The 15943-nt window shown below is 56.8% G+C and overlaps 2 protein-coding genes across 2 annotated transcripts in view; both read right to left on the bottom strand.

Annotated features, from left to right (window-relative positions):
• Positions 1-2864: 2864 nt before the first annotated feature.
• On the bottom strand, positions 2865-5975 carry MAFA (MAF bZIP transcription factor A). The gene has a single exon (XM_064441985.1). It carries the CDS (start codon positions 5848-5850, stop codon positions 4135-4137), a length of 1716 nt encoding a protein of 571 aa, XP_064298055.1. The 5' UTR covers positions 5851-5975; the 3' UTR covers positions 2865-4134.
• Positions 5976-9238: 3263 nt separating this feature from the next.
• ZC3H3 (zinc finger CCCH-type containing 3) overlaps positions 9239-15943 on the bottom strand; it is a 192567-nt gene continuing 185862 nt past the window's right edge. Inside the window, exons 12-13 of the mRNA XM_064441978.1 lie at positions 11114-11194; positions 9239-10933 (exon numbers count right to left, since the gene is read on the bottom strand). Of these exons, the coding sequence (XP_064298048.1) occupies positions 10902-10933; positions 11114-11194 (113 nt within the window). The 3' untranslated portion in view covers positions 9239-10901. The remainder of the gene's footprint in view (positions 10934-11113; positions 11195-15943) is intronic.

Genomic DNA, 15943 nt, shown 5'->3' with positions numbered 1-15943 from the left:
GATCACAGGGCCAGGCTGGAGCTGGGCTGCAGGAGGTGCCTAGGATGGATGCAGGGACTGCAGATCCTCACAGGAGGGAGCGTGCGGTGTCCCGAGGTCCTGCAACCCTGTGCAGACCCCAAAGAGCAGCAACCGCTTGGGGAAGGGGCACCAGCCCTGCTCAGAGATGAGGGAAAATGGGGAAAATAAAAAGCTTTAAAGAAATCAGAGCAACCCAAAAAATCCACGCACCCTCCTGCAACACACGTACGTAGCACCCCGCAAACATCCGCAGGCTTGCAGCACCCTGCGCAGGTCACATAAGCCCACATGCCCCCCCCATTCTGCAACAGCCCCCCCCCCATCCCAAAACATGTGCCCACACATTCCAAACCCACACAAATGCAGGGTCCTGTGGAAAAAGGGCAACATATCACAGCCACCCCAAAAGACACTGAAAAACCAAGCAAGGACCCCCCAGTCACCCCCCAACAGTGCAGGGGGGCTCAATGCTCCCAGCCCCATCAAGGATCAAGTCATAAACCAGCCCCATTTGGGCATAAACTGCTTTATTTTTTTATTATTTATTCACCAAAGGGGAGCACGGCCAGATCCAGGACAGCCGCCCCGAGGCAGCGCCGGGAGCCTGAGCAGCACAGAGCAATTCAGGGTGATGGGGATTACTGGGGTGACCCCACCTGCACCCCAACACTGCGGCAGGGCAGGAGGGTGCGACTCTGCCCCAAGATCTCCCCAGGCAGCTGCCGTGGGATGGGGGCCCCGTGAAGGACCACCATTAATGGGTGGCAGTAACGGCCTGTGCCCTGCTCCAGCTATTCCCTTTCCTGGGGGATTTCCAGGACGTGCTGGAAAAAAAAAAATTCAAACAAAAAAAAAAAAGAAAAACCACTCAAAACCAACAAAAAATAATCACAGCAGTGCAAGGAGTTGGGAGTCACATCCTTGTCTCTTGCCCTCGGGATGAAGGGGAAGGGGTAACTCCACGATCGCCAAAATAATCTGCTCCTGGGGCAGCAACAGGGTAAGACCCAGGTTGCATCTTTCCAGGCTTGCTGCACCACGAAAAAAAGAAATATAAATCAAAAAGGAGGGGGATGGAGGGGCCAAGCGGCACTGGGCACCAAGGCAAGGGGGAAAAATCAGGTGTCCTCAGCTCCAAACCACTGCCTTCACCCCACTGAGGCAGTGGGGAAAGGTGTCGGGGAGCAGGAGGCATCGCAGAGCATCACGACAGACCCTGGGGCGAGACCCCATGGAGCAGCGCTCCCCCAAAACCCCCTACAGCCCCGATGCCAGCTCTGCTTCTCCAACCAAGCCCACCGCAGCTGGGAAAGGGGATACTGGTCCCCAGGGACACAGGGGATGTGCCCATGGAGAGCACAGACCACAGCGAAATCCAGGGGTGAGGAAATACACTGGGGGGTCTGAGGTCCCCGGGATGGTTTGGGGAAGGCGCTGACCCCAGACCCCTTCTCCTCCTCCCCAGATTCTCCTTATTCAGTCACAGAGCGGGTGGCTGGAAGTGCTCTCCCAGAAAATAAATGTGCCAAGGAGCGGGATGTTGGGAGGAAAAGTTGGGGAGTAACCCACCAGGGAGCTACAATTCACCCCAAGGATAATGGAGTGGAGGCAACATCCTGCGAGACGCTCCACAGGGCAGTGGGACGGGTTGTTTTTATTTAAAGCAGGCTTTACAAAGCTTTCCCAGCTCTAAAAATTAGGAATAGGGGGTGAATTCCCCCCAAATCCCCTGTTCTGACCAGTCCTGGTGCATCAGGCGTGGGGTGAGGGTCTCTCCACACATCCCAGCTCCCATCCCAAAAACTGAGCCTAATATTGAGCTGGGCTCGGGCCGCTCAAAACCCCTCTGGACAGAAAATAAGACTCCAACAAGCCTGAAGCAGCTGAAGAAAACAGAGGGATTAGGTCTGGGGGTGCAGGGGAGACTGAACCAGAGGGTTTTGAGGCCACATGCACCCCACAAAGCCCGGGGACAGCCGGTCCCAGGGCGGTTGCATCAGCACAGCGGTGATTTATGGAGGGCGGCAGGAGGAAACACGCTGCAGCCAGCGTGCTGGGGCAGCTCCTGGCTGCGGCTGAGCAAAAATGTAGGAGAAAAAATGTATATATTAAAAATATATATATATATATAGAATGGTCAGAAATATGTTGGACCAAGGGCTGCGTTGCAGGTTGTCCTGCTGAGCCCGGCACGGCCAGGGAAAGCCGTGAGCGGGGCAGCCACACTCAGGCTTCCCAGCGGCGCGGAGCAGAGCTGCCGGGGACGTACGTCCCTGCAAACCGTCCCGAAAAACCCCAAAACATTTGTTAAAATACCAACCCTAAAGCTTTCCTTTAGGGAAGGTGTGCGTTTGGCTTGGGTTTTATTTTTTCCTCCCCCTTCCCTTAATTAAAAACATAAAAGGGAGAAGCCAAAAGGGGAAAGAAAAATCATATATTACCGTTTAAAATCAAGCCAGCGGCTCATCGGGGCGGTGTCGGACAAGCTGGGACCAAATTGGATCCAGGCTGGGGAGAAGGTGACTTTTCGGCCGCCGCGGGGACGAAGGTCTCCGAGGCGCCTTGGGGGGGGGGGGGGGGGGGGGGGGGGGAAGCCACAGTACCCGGCTGGAAGAAAAAAAAAAAAGGCAGGAAAAGTGAAAAGCCAGAGTTCAGTGGGGCAGAGCTGGTGGTCAGTGCTGGATTTATCCCTGCGAGCCCCCCACGCCGCGACCCCTCGCCCGGCGGGAGCTCGGGGAAGGGTTTTTACATCAGTACCAGGACTCAAAGGGAAGGAGAAGCAAACCCCAAACGAAAAGGCGATGCTGCGGGACCCCCCGTTTGAGAGAAAACCCGACCCAGGCTCTAGTTGAATATAAGTTTTTATCTTGATGCAACATCGTTAAAACCGTCACAAATCGAAACAACAGGTCGTTAAAAACGCTTCGCACGATCAGTACCTAAAATGCACCAGGCTCCCAAGCTTGCTTTGTCCGCAAGACCCTTGTGTTTGCCCCAAGATTAAATTTTTTTTTATGGTTTTTCTTTTTTAAATAAGCAACTTGTTAAAAAAAAACACACCCCGCTCCTCCGCGCAGGATCGGCCCCGCTTTCGCTCCAAGCACAATTGCACGAATTCTTTTCCTTTCCTTTTTTTTTGCGCAAGAAATAATGTGCATTTTCTTTCCTTCTTTCAACATCGAGGTTAAAATAATATTCCATTTCCCGAGGGTTAATAAATAAATCTGGTGCATAGTGAGATAGCAGCCAACCGTTTGCAGTCCATATATTACTATATTGCCTTTCAGGTCACCCTAGAATTGTTACCTCTTCCCCCCCTCACCCCCCCTCCCCACTATTTTTAAGAGCATAGATAATTTTAAATCTCTATAAAACAGTATTATTTAACCCAATTGATTCCTGTATATAGTGCATTCGGCTTCTTCCCAACATCGTTAAATTAACTCGGATATTATTTGCATGCTATTACATACAAACTTTTAAGACTCGTGTATTTTTTTTTTTTCTTTTCTAAAGGATTTTGGTTTTTTTTTTGTTTTTCTCGTAAATCACCAAGCAAAATATAGGCTCAAGAAAAAAAAAAAAAGGCAGAAAACTAACTAATTTCTACAATATTTACAAGGGTGAATAAGTTAAATGTGGCTCAGGTTTGCCGGCCGGGCAGGGCGCAGCGCTGCCGGGGCCCCCCCCGGGATGATCCGTGGAGACCCCTCGGAAAATAAAATCAAATCAGAGGGTGGGGGGGGGGGGGTGGTGAAACACGCAGGAAAAGAAGGGGGGGGAAAAAGGGGGGAAGGGGCGGGAGGGGGAGAAGCCACCTGGATAGCGCTGATGCTCCCGGGGGGTGGGGAGTCGCGCCGTACACGTCCCGCATGCAGGCTGGCTCCAGATCCACGACCCCCCCACCCCACCCCGGGACCCCCCCCAAGCTTCGAGTCCCGGTGGGTGGGTGTGTGTGGGGGGTTCAACATCCCCCTCCCCAAAGTTTCAAGGAGGGGGGAAAAATAACTTTTTTTTTTTTTTAAATACAAGCAGAGGGTTTGCTCTCCCCGCATGGAGGGGGGAGGGAGGAAAAAGGGGACCCCCCCCACCCAACAAACCCCCCTTCGGGGCTCACATGAAGAAGTCGGCGGTGGGTTTGGGGGCGGCGGGTGGGGAGGCCTCCCTCGGGAAACCCCGGCCGGCTAACTTTTCGTATTTTTCTTTGTACAGATCCCTTTCCTTGGCCAAGCGGGTCACCTCCTGCTTGAGTTGCTCCACCTGGCTCTGGAGTTGGCATTTCTCGTTTTCCAAGATGTGCCGTTGCTGGACCCGCTTGTAACGGCACGATTGAGCGTAGCCTCGGTTCTTCAAGGTCCTCCTCTTCTGCTTGAGGCGGATGACCTCCTCCTTGCTGAAGCCCCTCAGCTGTCGGTTCAGCTCCCGCACCGACATACTCACCAACTGGTCATCGGAGAAGCGGTCCTCCAAGCGCAGGTGGTGATGATGATGATGGTGATGGCCGGGATGATGATGGGCAGCCGGTGGGAGCTCCTCGCCACCGAAGGGTTGAGGTCGGAAAGGCTCGTAACCTTGATGGTGATGATGATGATGGTGAGGGGCACCGATCAACGCTTCCACCGCGTCCTCCGGCGTCAGGTTGAGAGCTTCGGGATTGAGGTGATGCTGGTAACCCGACATCCAGTACAGCTCCTCCAGCTGCGGTTTGGAGCCCAGGGAGGCGGCGGTGGTTGTTGGGGGCCCAGGGGCCGGTTGCCCACCGGGACTGGGAGCGCAGAAACTGGGCGAGGAAGGCACGGAGGAGCAGGGGGTGCTGAGCGGGGTGGAGGAGAGGGAACCGGCGGGCAGACGGTGGCACAGCCGTTCCGCCTCCGCCGGTTCCTTCTTCACCTCGAACTTCATCAGGTCGAAATCGTTCACGTATTCGATGGCGAGGGGGCTGGTGGGCAGCTCCGCGCTCATGGCCAGCTCCGAGGCCATCTCAGTCCATGGAGGGACCGGAGGGGGTGGGATCCCGCTCACCGAGGCTTGGGGGGGCCGAGGGTTCCGGGAGCCTCCCCTCCGACCGGAGCTCACCGAGGCTTCTGGCTCCGGTGCGACCGGCTGCCCCGACGGGGCTCCGCTCCCGGGTGCGCCGGGCTCCGGGAGCCTCCGACGGGGCTTCGCTGCCGGGATCAGCCCGGTTCCAGGACCCTCCGCCCGGGGGCTTTTGCAGCCGGGATCAGCCCGGTTCCAGGACCCTCCAAGACCGAGGCTCCTCTCCGGGATGCAGCCGGGCACCGCCGCGGGGTTCAGCCGGGGCTCCGGGACCCTCCGCCGGGGCTCCGCTCCGCTGCTGGACCCTCCGCCGGGGCTCCGGGACCCTCCGCCGGGTGCTGTGGGCCGGTTCTTCTCCCCCCTCCACCACCACCGGGAAGCTGAGCCCCGCCGTCGGTACGGGACCGGCCGCTTTCCAGCACGACTCTGCGGCTCCTCGGGGCAGGCTCCGCCGCTGCCTGCAACCGGCTCCCAATAGCGAGGAGCAGGCAGCGCCCTGCCCGCCCCTTCCTGCCTCCCCTGGCACCTGCCCCGGCCCCACCTCCCCGGGCTGCGAGCCTTCCCCTGCCCTCCTCCTCCTCCTCGACTTGGGCACAGCGCCCTGGGGGCGGGGGAGGGGGCCGCACCCCCTGCCTGCACCCTGCACCCCGCCGCCGGTGCTCGGCGCTGCCGGGCCCCTGAATGGAGCCCCGCCGCCGTATATACAGGGGAAATACGGCCCTGCCCCCGCCTCCCGGGGCGGGGTTTAGTCCCTTTCAACCTATCAGCGAGGAGTGATTTGTATATCCCCATGGCAACGCCCCGGGGAGGCTGTCAATCTCCGCGGGGAGAGGGCTCGGCGCTGCCCGTGGCTGCCCCGGCGGAGGGGGCGAAGGGAGGGGGACCCCCGGGGCACCCCGGGCCTCACCATGTACTTTCACCCCCCGCAACCACCCTGGGCCCAAACCGGGTTGAGCAGAGTAGGAAAAAATAGAAAAAAAAAAAAAAAATTAAAATTTCCTCCCAAAGAAATTGGAAAGACCCAAAATAGGGATTATTGATCCCAAATCAGGTTTTGCGTCACTAAGGGATCACACCCTGCGCCAGCGCCCCTTGTCCCGGGTGCAGCCCCTTCCCCACCTCGGTTTTCTCAGGTGGGAGCAGCTCGGCGGCCTTCGCAGGCCATGGGGAGTGCTCGCCATCCTTGCAGAAAACAATAATACAATTTTTTTTTTTCCATATTTTTAGAGGCTTTTTTCTGACGTCCCCCCAAGCCGTCGGCGCTGGGGGAGCAGCCGCACGCGCCGCAGCCGGCGTCGCGTCCGCCGCAAGAGGCGACGTTTGCGCCTGGCACGTGGCGAGGAGCGTCGCCAGCTCGAGGACCGCAACCGCCATCCCGGCACGGGGAGAAAAGGCATCGCCCGGCACCGAGCGGTACGTGGTGGGGCTCGGTGGGGCGGCCATGGGGTGCTCAGCCCACCGCAGGATGAGGCCCTGGGCTGGATGCGGCCGCGCTGCTCTGAGCCCTGCCACCTCGTGGCTGCTGCAGCTGCAGCGCGGGAGGAACGAGGATATTTGGGGCACCCGGGGCGAGACGGGGTTAACACCGGTGGGGTTGGGAGTCAGTGTTTGGAGGGGAGGGTCATGGTTAGTACTGGTGGGGGGGGTCAGGGTTAGGTTGGGGATGTGCACCGAGGTCAGGGTTGGGCCACGCAGCAGCCGGGTCCCAGCCGCAGGCACAGCGGTTCCCCACACCAAGGTGTTTGAGGGAAACTGAGGCACGGGGTAGTTGCCGTCGAGTTGTCCCACCTAACCCCAAGCGCAGCCCCATTTCGTCCCACAGAGGCTATCAGGACACCCCCACCCCCCCATTAGCAATCCCCTTGGGGCCCAGGATTGTCCCCAGCGCCCCACAGGATGCGACCCAGGTCCTGCTACACCCCGACCCGGCCGCGTCCTGCCCCGCTGTACCCCACAGGCAGCTCCACAGGATGTGGGGGACGATGATCCCCTCGCCCAGCTGACGGCCGTCACCGCATGGGGTCTTCGGGACACTGCCCTTTGTGGGTGCCTATTGACCATTCAAAAACAGGGATTATTCTGGCCAAATTAATGTAAAAAGCGCTTTTTTTTTGGGGGGGGGGGGGAAAGAAAACCCTTTATCCCACCACATTCCCAGCAATTAAACCCTGCCATCGTTTCTTTTACTGGATCCAGCCTCCGGAGGGTTTGGGGTCTTTGTTGTCCCCTTCCCCATCTTTTTCCTCTTACTGAGATTATATTGAATCGGGCAGATGGGGGGGTTTGTCCCCCCTGGTAGGGTCATGGATGCAGGCAGAAAAAACCTCGTGTGTGTCCCCTGGGACCCCAGCGATGCTGGACGTTATCCCATATTGGATAGCCTGGGACACATATCCCATATTGGAGACCCCAAACTTGGGCAGGTGACGATGGGACCCCCCCCAAACTTGGGAAGGAGGGTAGAGGTGGGACAAAAAGGATATCTTGCAACCAAAAATCCTTTTCATGGGGTGTTTTTAACACCTATTTGCTTAAGTGTGCGACGCTGACTGCAGCGTCGGTGTCCCTGGGCAGCGGGATGTCGGGGTCCCACACCGGGAAAGCAGGGAGGGGGTCCAGGATGTGGTGCCACCTCCCTACCCCTGGCACCATGGTCCTCCCTGGAGCTGCTTGCACCTTGGGGGCACCCAACCCCCATCAGCAGCTGCCACCCACGATGGGACAGGAGCCACCAAGGGATTAGGACCGGGCCAGGCTCCAACAGGGCCGTCGCTCGCCTGCAACACCCCCCTCCTCGGGTATTTTTAGCGGGGTGGCCGGGTACAGTGACACGGCCCGGGGAGCGCGGCCGGGCCCCGTGGCATGTCCCCAGCCCTCCCCGTCACGCCAAACGCCAGGGCTGGTCATCTAAGTTTACTCGCAGGCGGTCGAGTGACATAACCAGGTTGGTGGCCGCGGGATGGCGGTGGGATGGCGTCACCTTTTTGCTTTTAGAGTTGGCAGCTCGGGTGCCCCTTTAACCCTTCAAGCGGGAGCTGGGTGTCTGGGTGCCCACGTGGGTGCTGCCTCAGTTTCCCCAGTTGGTTAAGGATGCACGGCACCCAGTCTGGGGTGCTGCAGGCTCGGGGGGCCCTCGCGGGGATGTCACCCCATGGTGAGGGTGGTGTCCACCACGATGCACCCTCCGTAAGCTGGTGGTACCATCTTGGGGCTGCTCCACCAGCACAAATCCAGGTGTTGCTGAGCGGAGAAGGGTCGGAAATGATTCTGGGAGGGGGGGAAAATCATGCAAAGAGGCTGATGCCCATGGTGGGACCAGCTGTGGGTGTTGAGGAGGAGGAGGAGGGTAGGGGACAGCCACCCTGATGACAGGCAGAAAAGTGAGCCGGTGGGTGATGCTAGCCCGGCACCTGCTTCCCCGGCAGGGGACCAAGGGCTGTGCCAGCAGCACCCGCCGCAGGAGGGTTTTCCAGGAAATGTTTACAGTGCCCTCCAGAAACACTGCCCCGTGCCACCCCTCCGGCCAAGGCACCCCCGGGGCACGTCCTTGTCAGGGCCCTGGGACAGCCCAGCCTTGCACCCACCACCGCAGCACCCCCCACCTTCATGGGGACGACGGATAAACCGCGCCACCGGAGCCCATCACCGAGGCGTCACGGCTGCCGGCGGCAGCGGGGGAACCCACCGGGGCTCAGCGACACCTCTCCAGGGGCCGCGTTTATCCCTACTCGGAAATTAATCACCCCCAAGCAGCGCTTTAACGACAGCCGGCAATAAATTACAATCCTCCCCGGGAAGGGAGCAGCGGCGCCGGTGGGCGGCAGAGCCGCGGCTCTCGGCGAGCTACTCATTGCCTCGCTTAATTAGTGCAGCGTGAGCCTTAATCCCCGTTAGCCTGCTCGTTAGGGAGCCGCAGCCGTAGGAAACACCGCAGCTCCTGCACCAGCCATCCCCGGGGACTTGAAGCATCATCGTCTCCTCCAGGGTGATTTTTCAGTGAATTTAGGGTTTGGGTTTTTGTCGGGAAACGACCACCTGAAGAAACATCCTTTCTGGGTAAAGGGGAGAGAGAGAAAGTTATAATAATTAAAAACCCTGAAAGATTTGGGGAGCAGAGCAGTGAGAGGTTTTTCATACAGTATCGCAGGAAAAAAGAGCAAAACCATGCTCCGACCAAGGATCCCGGGAAAGAAACTCTTTATTTACATATCAAAACACACAGGTTAATAAAAGACATTTAATATTGACCGAAACGACAAAGTTTTTATTAAAAAACGGCTCGCTGTACACACACCGGGGTATGAGTGCAGCCCTGGCGGGGCAACCCGCTGGTCCTCGTAATGGCTGGGGGGGTGCTGGGGATGCAGCCACCCCAAATTGATCTCCAAGTGGCACTAAATTACCCCCAGCTGCTGGTTCGGCAGCAGGCAGCATGCTTAAACAGGAGCCCAGGGAGGTGACAGGCATTAATGACACTGTGCCTTCGGTGGCACGCCATGCCCCGAATCGGCGGGGAGGGGGAGCACCCCAGCCTGTAGATGTGGGGTGACAACAAGACCCCCTCCGTTGGGGGGTCACCTGGGGAAGGGAAACCCCCGTGGGGACTCGCGCAGCGCAGTTGCGGGGGGGGAAATCGCAGCCGTCAGCCCCTCGCCGGAGGCGCAGCGCACCTGAGCCCACGGCATCGTGTGGCTCCGTCACCCACCCCGCTGCCAAGCGCACCTGGGTGCTGGGTCCCCAGGGAGCCCCAGTGCTCACCCACACCCCTGCTGACGCCTTTTCCCCGCAGGGCTTTGCCTGAAGGTGCTGCGCTTGTAGGGGAAGTGGATGGGCAAATCCGGCCGCCCCACATGGCTGATCCCAGCTCTCGGCACCTCTTGGCAAGAGGAAATCCTGCAGCTGCCCCCAAAAATCACATCCGTGTGGGGGAACAGCACCCACCACCCCAAAATCCCCCTGAAAATTGTACCCATGGGTGCAAAAACCCATCGCACCCGCAGCTGCGCAGCTGGCGGTATTTGGCTCAGCACGATGCCCCCCAAGTGCTTTGCTCCTGCCTGGATTTGGAGGGATCCAAGAAAACAACAAAAAACCCCGAAAGAGCTGGTTTGGGCCTCCCAAGGGACACCAAACTCCTGCAGGGATCGGGAGAGGCGGGGGTCAGGGTGCAACCAGCCACGGGAGACCCCATCGTGCTGCAGGATTTGGTGTGAGCAAAACACTGCTCCCAGCCCACGTTTTCACCAGGGGATGCTCTCGGCACATGGCTCCGCTCCAAGAAATCCCAAACCCAAGGGGATGGAGCGGGATGGATGCGGGTGGGCTCCTGGCACAGAGAGACTGGGGCCGAGCCGTACGAGGGCTTTACATCCCATTACATCCCGCCACGGTGACTCGTGAGCACCAGCCATGCTCGTCCCCAATATAGTGGCTGACCTGGATGCAGGCACGTTGGGTGATGGCACTGAACTCCTCAGGTCCCCGTGTCACCTCATGTCCAGGACAGCAGCAAAGCCGCAATCTATGGGAGGACCGATGGGAATGGGAGCCTCTTCCCAGTCCTGCAAGCATCCAAGGGGGCCTGGCGATGGGGTTCGCCTTCAGTAAACCAGCTGAAAAGATAATTTATTGGCAAATTAAAAGATTTCAAACAAAGCCGCTTCCCAGTGGGAACGGGTGGTGCTTCCCCACGCCACTATCCGGCTCCTTGCCAAAACGATGCCCTGGAAAAGCAAGATGAGAAGGGGGTGCCGTGTCCAGCCGCGGCGTCCTGAGGTAGGTGCCAGGTCATGCCCGGCTCTGTGGTTCCTGAGCTGGTCGGCTGCTGCGGGGTCGGGTCTTGCTCATAGACGGGGCTTGATCTGCAGCCGTTTGCCTGCAGGGAGGAAAGGAAAAGGTGATGGTGGGAGGTGGGTGACACAAGTCTGGACAGCCCCAGGCTTCTCCTTGCCCAGTTGTGGCGGGTTAAGGCACCGGAGATGGGCACAGGCGCCGGGGATGCAGGTGGTCCTCTGCCCCGGCAGCACCCGACCCCGACAGCACCCACCGGCCTCACCTCTGCCACCCTCCTCGAGACGGGCGTTTTCAGAGTCCCACAAGGATGCCGGTGGCAAAGTCCTCTTCCGTTTGGCGCTGCCTGGGAGCAGAAAGGAAAAAAAGAGGAGAAAAGTCATCAAAGTTGGCTCGGGTCGCCTTGGAAATCTCAAGATGCGGGGGCAGGAGCATCCCGAGCTCCTCTTCAGCTCCTGCAGGCCCATCGCTTCATGCTTCAACAGTGGGAAAAGGGAGTAAAAGCTACCCCAGAGGGCATGGTATCACCAATGAGAAGGAAGAATTAGCGAGCAAGTGGAGAAAAATAAATGAGTCCACCAAATTGCATCCCATGCCTCCCATCCGGAAGCCTGCAGTGATGGTTGCAGCTTCCCCACCACCCTGCGAGCCCACTGGTGAGGACACGTGTGTCCCCAACACAGTGCTCGGCCTGGCCTCGCTGCCCCGTGGCCTTTTCCCCAGCCTTTTGGGGCAGAGTTGGTCCCTTTGGGGTAGGGACGTGTCTCCCTGCAAGCCCAGAGCCAACGTCCCCCTTGGCCATGGCCGTGGGATGGAGCTGGGTGGTTCCCCAAATCCCTGAGCATCCTTAGCTCCCCCACAAGCCGCATGGGACGGAGGCACTCGCAGGTCCCTTCCCACCACAGAGCAGCGAGTCGGCCACAAAATCCCCAAGTTACGGGTGAAAAAGAAAATGAAAAGTAGCTGAACCTTCAAATTGCAGCACAGGGTGAGCATCAAGACCTGGGGCCGGGCTCTGGCCATGCTGGTGGAAGGTTTGGGGAACAAACGTTTCAGCCACCCCCAGCATCCCCCCAGAGATTCCCCGGGCGATGACTTCTGCTGGCTGGAGCACTGTGCCTCCCCCAAAGAGGGTCCCAGATGCTCGTATAAAGGCAAACCCCCATGAAGTGCCCGTGGGAGGTGACCTCTTTGCAAGATGAGCCCCGGCACATCCCATGGATGGCGCGAAGTCCTCCTCCATTTCAATCACACGGCTGGACTTGCCTTTCTGCAGAGTTTCTCCTACTTTCCCACCCTGAGGGGTGCGGAGAGGTGGTTATAGGGTTTTTCCCTGCCAGAACGAGGGGTGGGCAGGAGTGTGGTGGCCACTTGGGCAAGGAGAAGACACTGAGATGAATGCAGATGGGAAAAGGAGGTTTTCCAGAAGAACCCACAGCTTGTTGAGTGATGAGGTTTAGAGGGAAAAGTCCCCTCTCACCCAGGATTACAGGAGGTGAAGAAGATCATGGAGGAGCTAGAGGGAATCCAGCCCAAACCCCATCCAGATGCGGATGTTCTGGATAAACAGCAAACAACTTGCCCACGTTTCCACAAAAACCCAACGTCGGCGCTCCCCGCCGCAGCCCACTTCCCAACGATGATGTCCAACGCGGAGGTGGGACCACGGGGCACCTTCGAGCAGCCTTGGAAGCTCCAAGGAGAAGGTTTTGGGGCAGGGGAGGCAGGAGGGGTGAGGACCCCAAGCAACAACCGATAACGGGGAGCCACCAAGAGTTTTCCTCTCCTTTTAAACTTGGGTAAACAAACTTGCTCAGAGTCTAAGCCACCGTGGCAGTGATACATAGCTTTTGAGCTAATTTATGTAAAATAAAGAGGGCTCATTTAGCACCTTTCCACCCTTAATATAACACCCATACATCAGAGGGCCGCACAGCAGCGACGACGGACTCGGCTATTAGTCACCGGCGACACAGCCAAATTCGGCTTCAGGGAACGGCAACGCTGAGCAGACGCCCATTGCACCCAGCTTGGCCTCTGACCACCCTCCTAATTTTCCAGGTGACCCCAAGTATCTCTTTTTGCATCAAGCCAAGCGGTTTTTCCCAGCCTGGGATTTCCAAATCCGGTCCCGGTTGCTGTAACTAGAGTCCAGCAGAGCTGCTGCTCATTAAGCCCGAGGGGTCAAGATCTGCGTCTCCTCATTCCTGCCCCACCAGCGACGGCGGCCCCAGTCCCACAAGAACAGTGGAAACAGCTCAATTCTTCCCCCAGGAAACTTCATTAGCTAATACCCGTGCAGTGGCATGAAACCCACGCTTTGCAATTCAAAGCAAATATGATTACAGAAGTAGAAATATAGATTTCTTTTTTTTTTGGGGGGGAGAAAAAATATAAGGTGATTTTTAAATCAACCGTAATTAACTTCCCGACTTCGGTACGGGGTTGCATGGAGCCGAGATGCTTTCAGAGCATCCACGCTTGATTTCAAATGTATTCCTCAAAAAATCGAGGGAGGCAAAAATGAAATAAAACCAAAATAGGTTGTAAAAGGACTAAACCGGTCCCGTTTCTCACCTCGGATGGAGGGAGACGCTGCTCCTGGAAAGGATGATGCAGTGGATGCTTCACCCCATGGGGAGCAGCCAGGGAACGGCAAATGCCGCAGCCCAAAACACCCTGCCACAAAAGCCAGGGTGGGGGACGACACACAGACCTGGAGAAAACAGGGGTGTCGCTTCACCCACCCCGGCAAATGAAAATATATTTTCCGCTTTTGTGCATGGGAGATCCTGCAAATGGCGTGATCAATCTTGGGTCGCATCTCGTGCGCCTTCACTCTCTTCCCCCCCCCCCCGCTTTCTTCTCTGCATTTCGGCAGCCACACAATCCATCTTCCAGGAACCAGGTATATAATTTCTAGTTAGCGAAAGCCGGGCTAAGAAACCCCTTTTTCATTACGATGATTGAACTGCTTCCAAAGAGAAGAACCGAGGCTGGATCACGAGCTTTCCATCGAAAGCCGGGCGGCTTTTGCTGAGCTTGTCAGCCTCGCTGGAGAATTAGGACTTCCAGCGCTCTCCCTCCTGATGAAAATCAACATTTATTTTGCCTAAGCCTAAGAAGGTGTCAGGCAGATGGAGAAACTTGCCACTCTTCGCGAGGAGAAGGGAGGGAAAAGAAGGAAATCTAATAGAAATATATTATCAAGTTCGAGGAGTGGACAGTGCAGTAAATCACGCTTCAGGTGGCACCATTATATTTTTCAATAAAACCTGGCCTTCCCCCAGACGCCGCCGAGCCGAGCGGCTCCAGCTGCACCCGACGGGAAACTTAAAACAAAATTCGTTTTATCCGGATGCTGATACAGGGGGATTTAAAGGGATTTCAAGGTGGGGAATCCCCTTAGATGGGGGATAAAAGGAGGTGGGTCTGGTTCTTGTCCCCACATCCACTCCCTGCCCACCACTCCTGACTGCTGAGGGTTTTTTAAAATTAATTTTAATTGCTTAATTAAGATATTAATTCATTTTAATTGCTTTTCTCCCCAAGCTGCAAGGGTGGGAGGCAGCTCGAGATGCCTCATATCACGGGTGGAAGATGCCCAAGCCCCAAAGCCAGGGGATGCAGGGGAAGACGGCTCACTTGCACCTCTCCAAATTCCACCATCCGGCTATAAAAAGCTTTGCTGGAGGGAAATCGATGTTTTTCCCTTCCTGACCAACTTCCAGCCTCATGGGGTGGTTGGTCTCCATCGCTCTCCTGACGCTGCCAAGGGGTTTCATCCTCTCCTGCATCCAGCCGGGCTCCAGGAAGGGGCTTTGCACAGGGGACAGTACCTGCAGCTGCCCTGCTCCTCCCCGAGAGCTGACCCCATGTGAAACGGCCCCAGAACTAAAAAAAAGAAATCTTATTTCCCAAAGAAAAACAGCCTAATGAGGTGGCTGCAATTAGCAGAAGCTTTAACGGCCAGACAGCGAACGCTCCAGTTATTAACACAGCAAAAGGGATGCAAAAGTTTCCCAGCCGACGGCCGGGAGCACCGAGGCACATCCCAGCATTTCCCTGCTGAATTCTCGATGTTTAACACCACAAAGGGAAAGCCCCCAAACTCCACATACATTTTTTATCCCTGTTCCCAAAGGAAAAATATCCTTTAACCCCTTCCTGGCCGCTTTGGGGGAGCCTGGAGACTGGATCTTCCCTGCAAACAGCTTTTCTTTTTGCAGCAAAAGCACTCGGCTGAGTCAGCTCCCGGAGAAACTTAGGCTGGGAGATGCCTTTTCTTTAATAAATTAAAATTATTATTATTATTTTTTAATAAAGCCCAAGAAAAAAAGGTGGGATGGAAAGGCCATCGGCAAGGGCTAAGCCCCAGAATTTTCCAAAGATCATTTTTCACCAGGAAAAAGCATCAGAGGGGCTGGACCTCCTTGGCTCGATCCCGCACTAAATCCACCTGGTGAGACAACCTGCATCAAAACCTCACGCTGCTGCTCTTCCACACAAACCTACTGCCCCTGAGGAGGGAAATATCAAGGCTGGGATGTCGAGAGAAGCTTTTTCCAGGAGGAAAAGTGCTCAGATGGCTTTTTTTTTTCCCTTCCCAATCGGGCTGTTTGAAGCGGGGGTGTGCGGGGGGGAGATGTCCTGCCACTGCCCATCTCCTGCCATGCTTGCAGAGCAGGACATCTGTGCCGGGATGTTCATTTCCACACCTCCTCTCCTTAATTTATCTTTTTTTGGAGGAGAAAAGGCATGAGAAAACCAGCCATGAGCTGCAGCTGTGGGAGAGGGGCTTCATCGGGTTGCGGGCACGGCTGAGGTGCTTTGTGGTCCGGTGGTACACATTGACGTGACGTACGGTGACCACCACATCTGTCCTTCACTGGTGAGCTGAGGCTTATCCTGAAGAAGACAGGATTTCACTGCTTGGAGAGCTCTTCCATCTCCAGTTTTTAGGTCATTAAATAACATGGGGGGGGACCAACACAGCTGCCAAGAGGCAGCGGGCTGAACAAGAGGGGTCTTTAGAAATCTTGAGCAAAAGCTAAAAGCCCTGGTCTCCAGAGCCTCCATCACAGGCGGCCAAGAC

Source organism: Phalacrocorax carbo, chromosome 2 (genome assembly GCF_963921805.1).
Source record: "Phalacrocorax carbo chromosome 2, bPhaCar2.1, whole genome shotgun sequence".
Classification (NCBI taxonomy): domain Eukaryota; kingdom Metazoa; phylum Chordata; class Aves; order Suliformes; family Phalacrocoracidae; genus Phalacrocorax; species Phalacrocorax carbo.
Note: the sequence above shows the minus strand (reverse complement) of the source record. Positions and strands in the feature narration are given on the sequence as shown.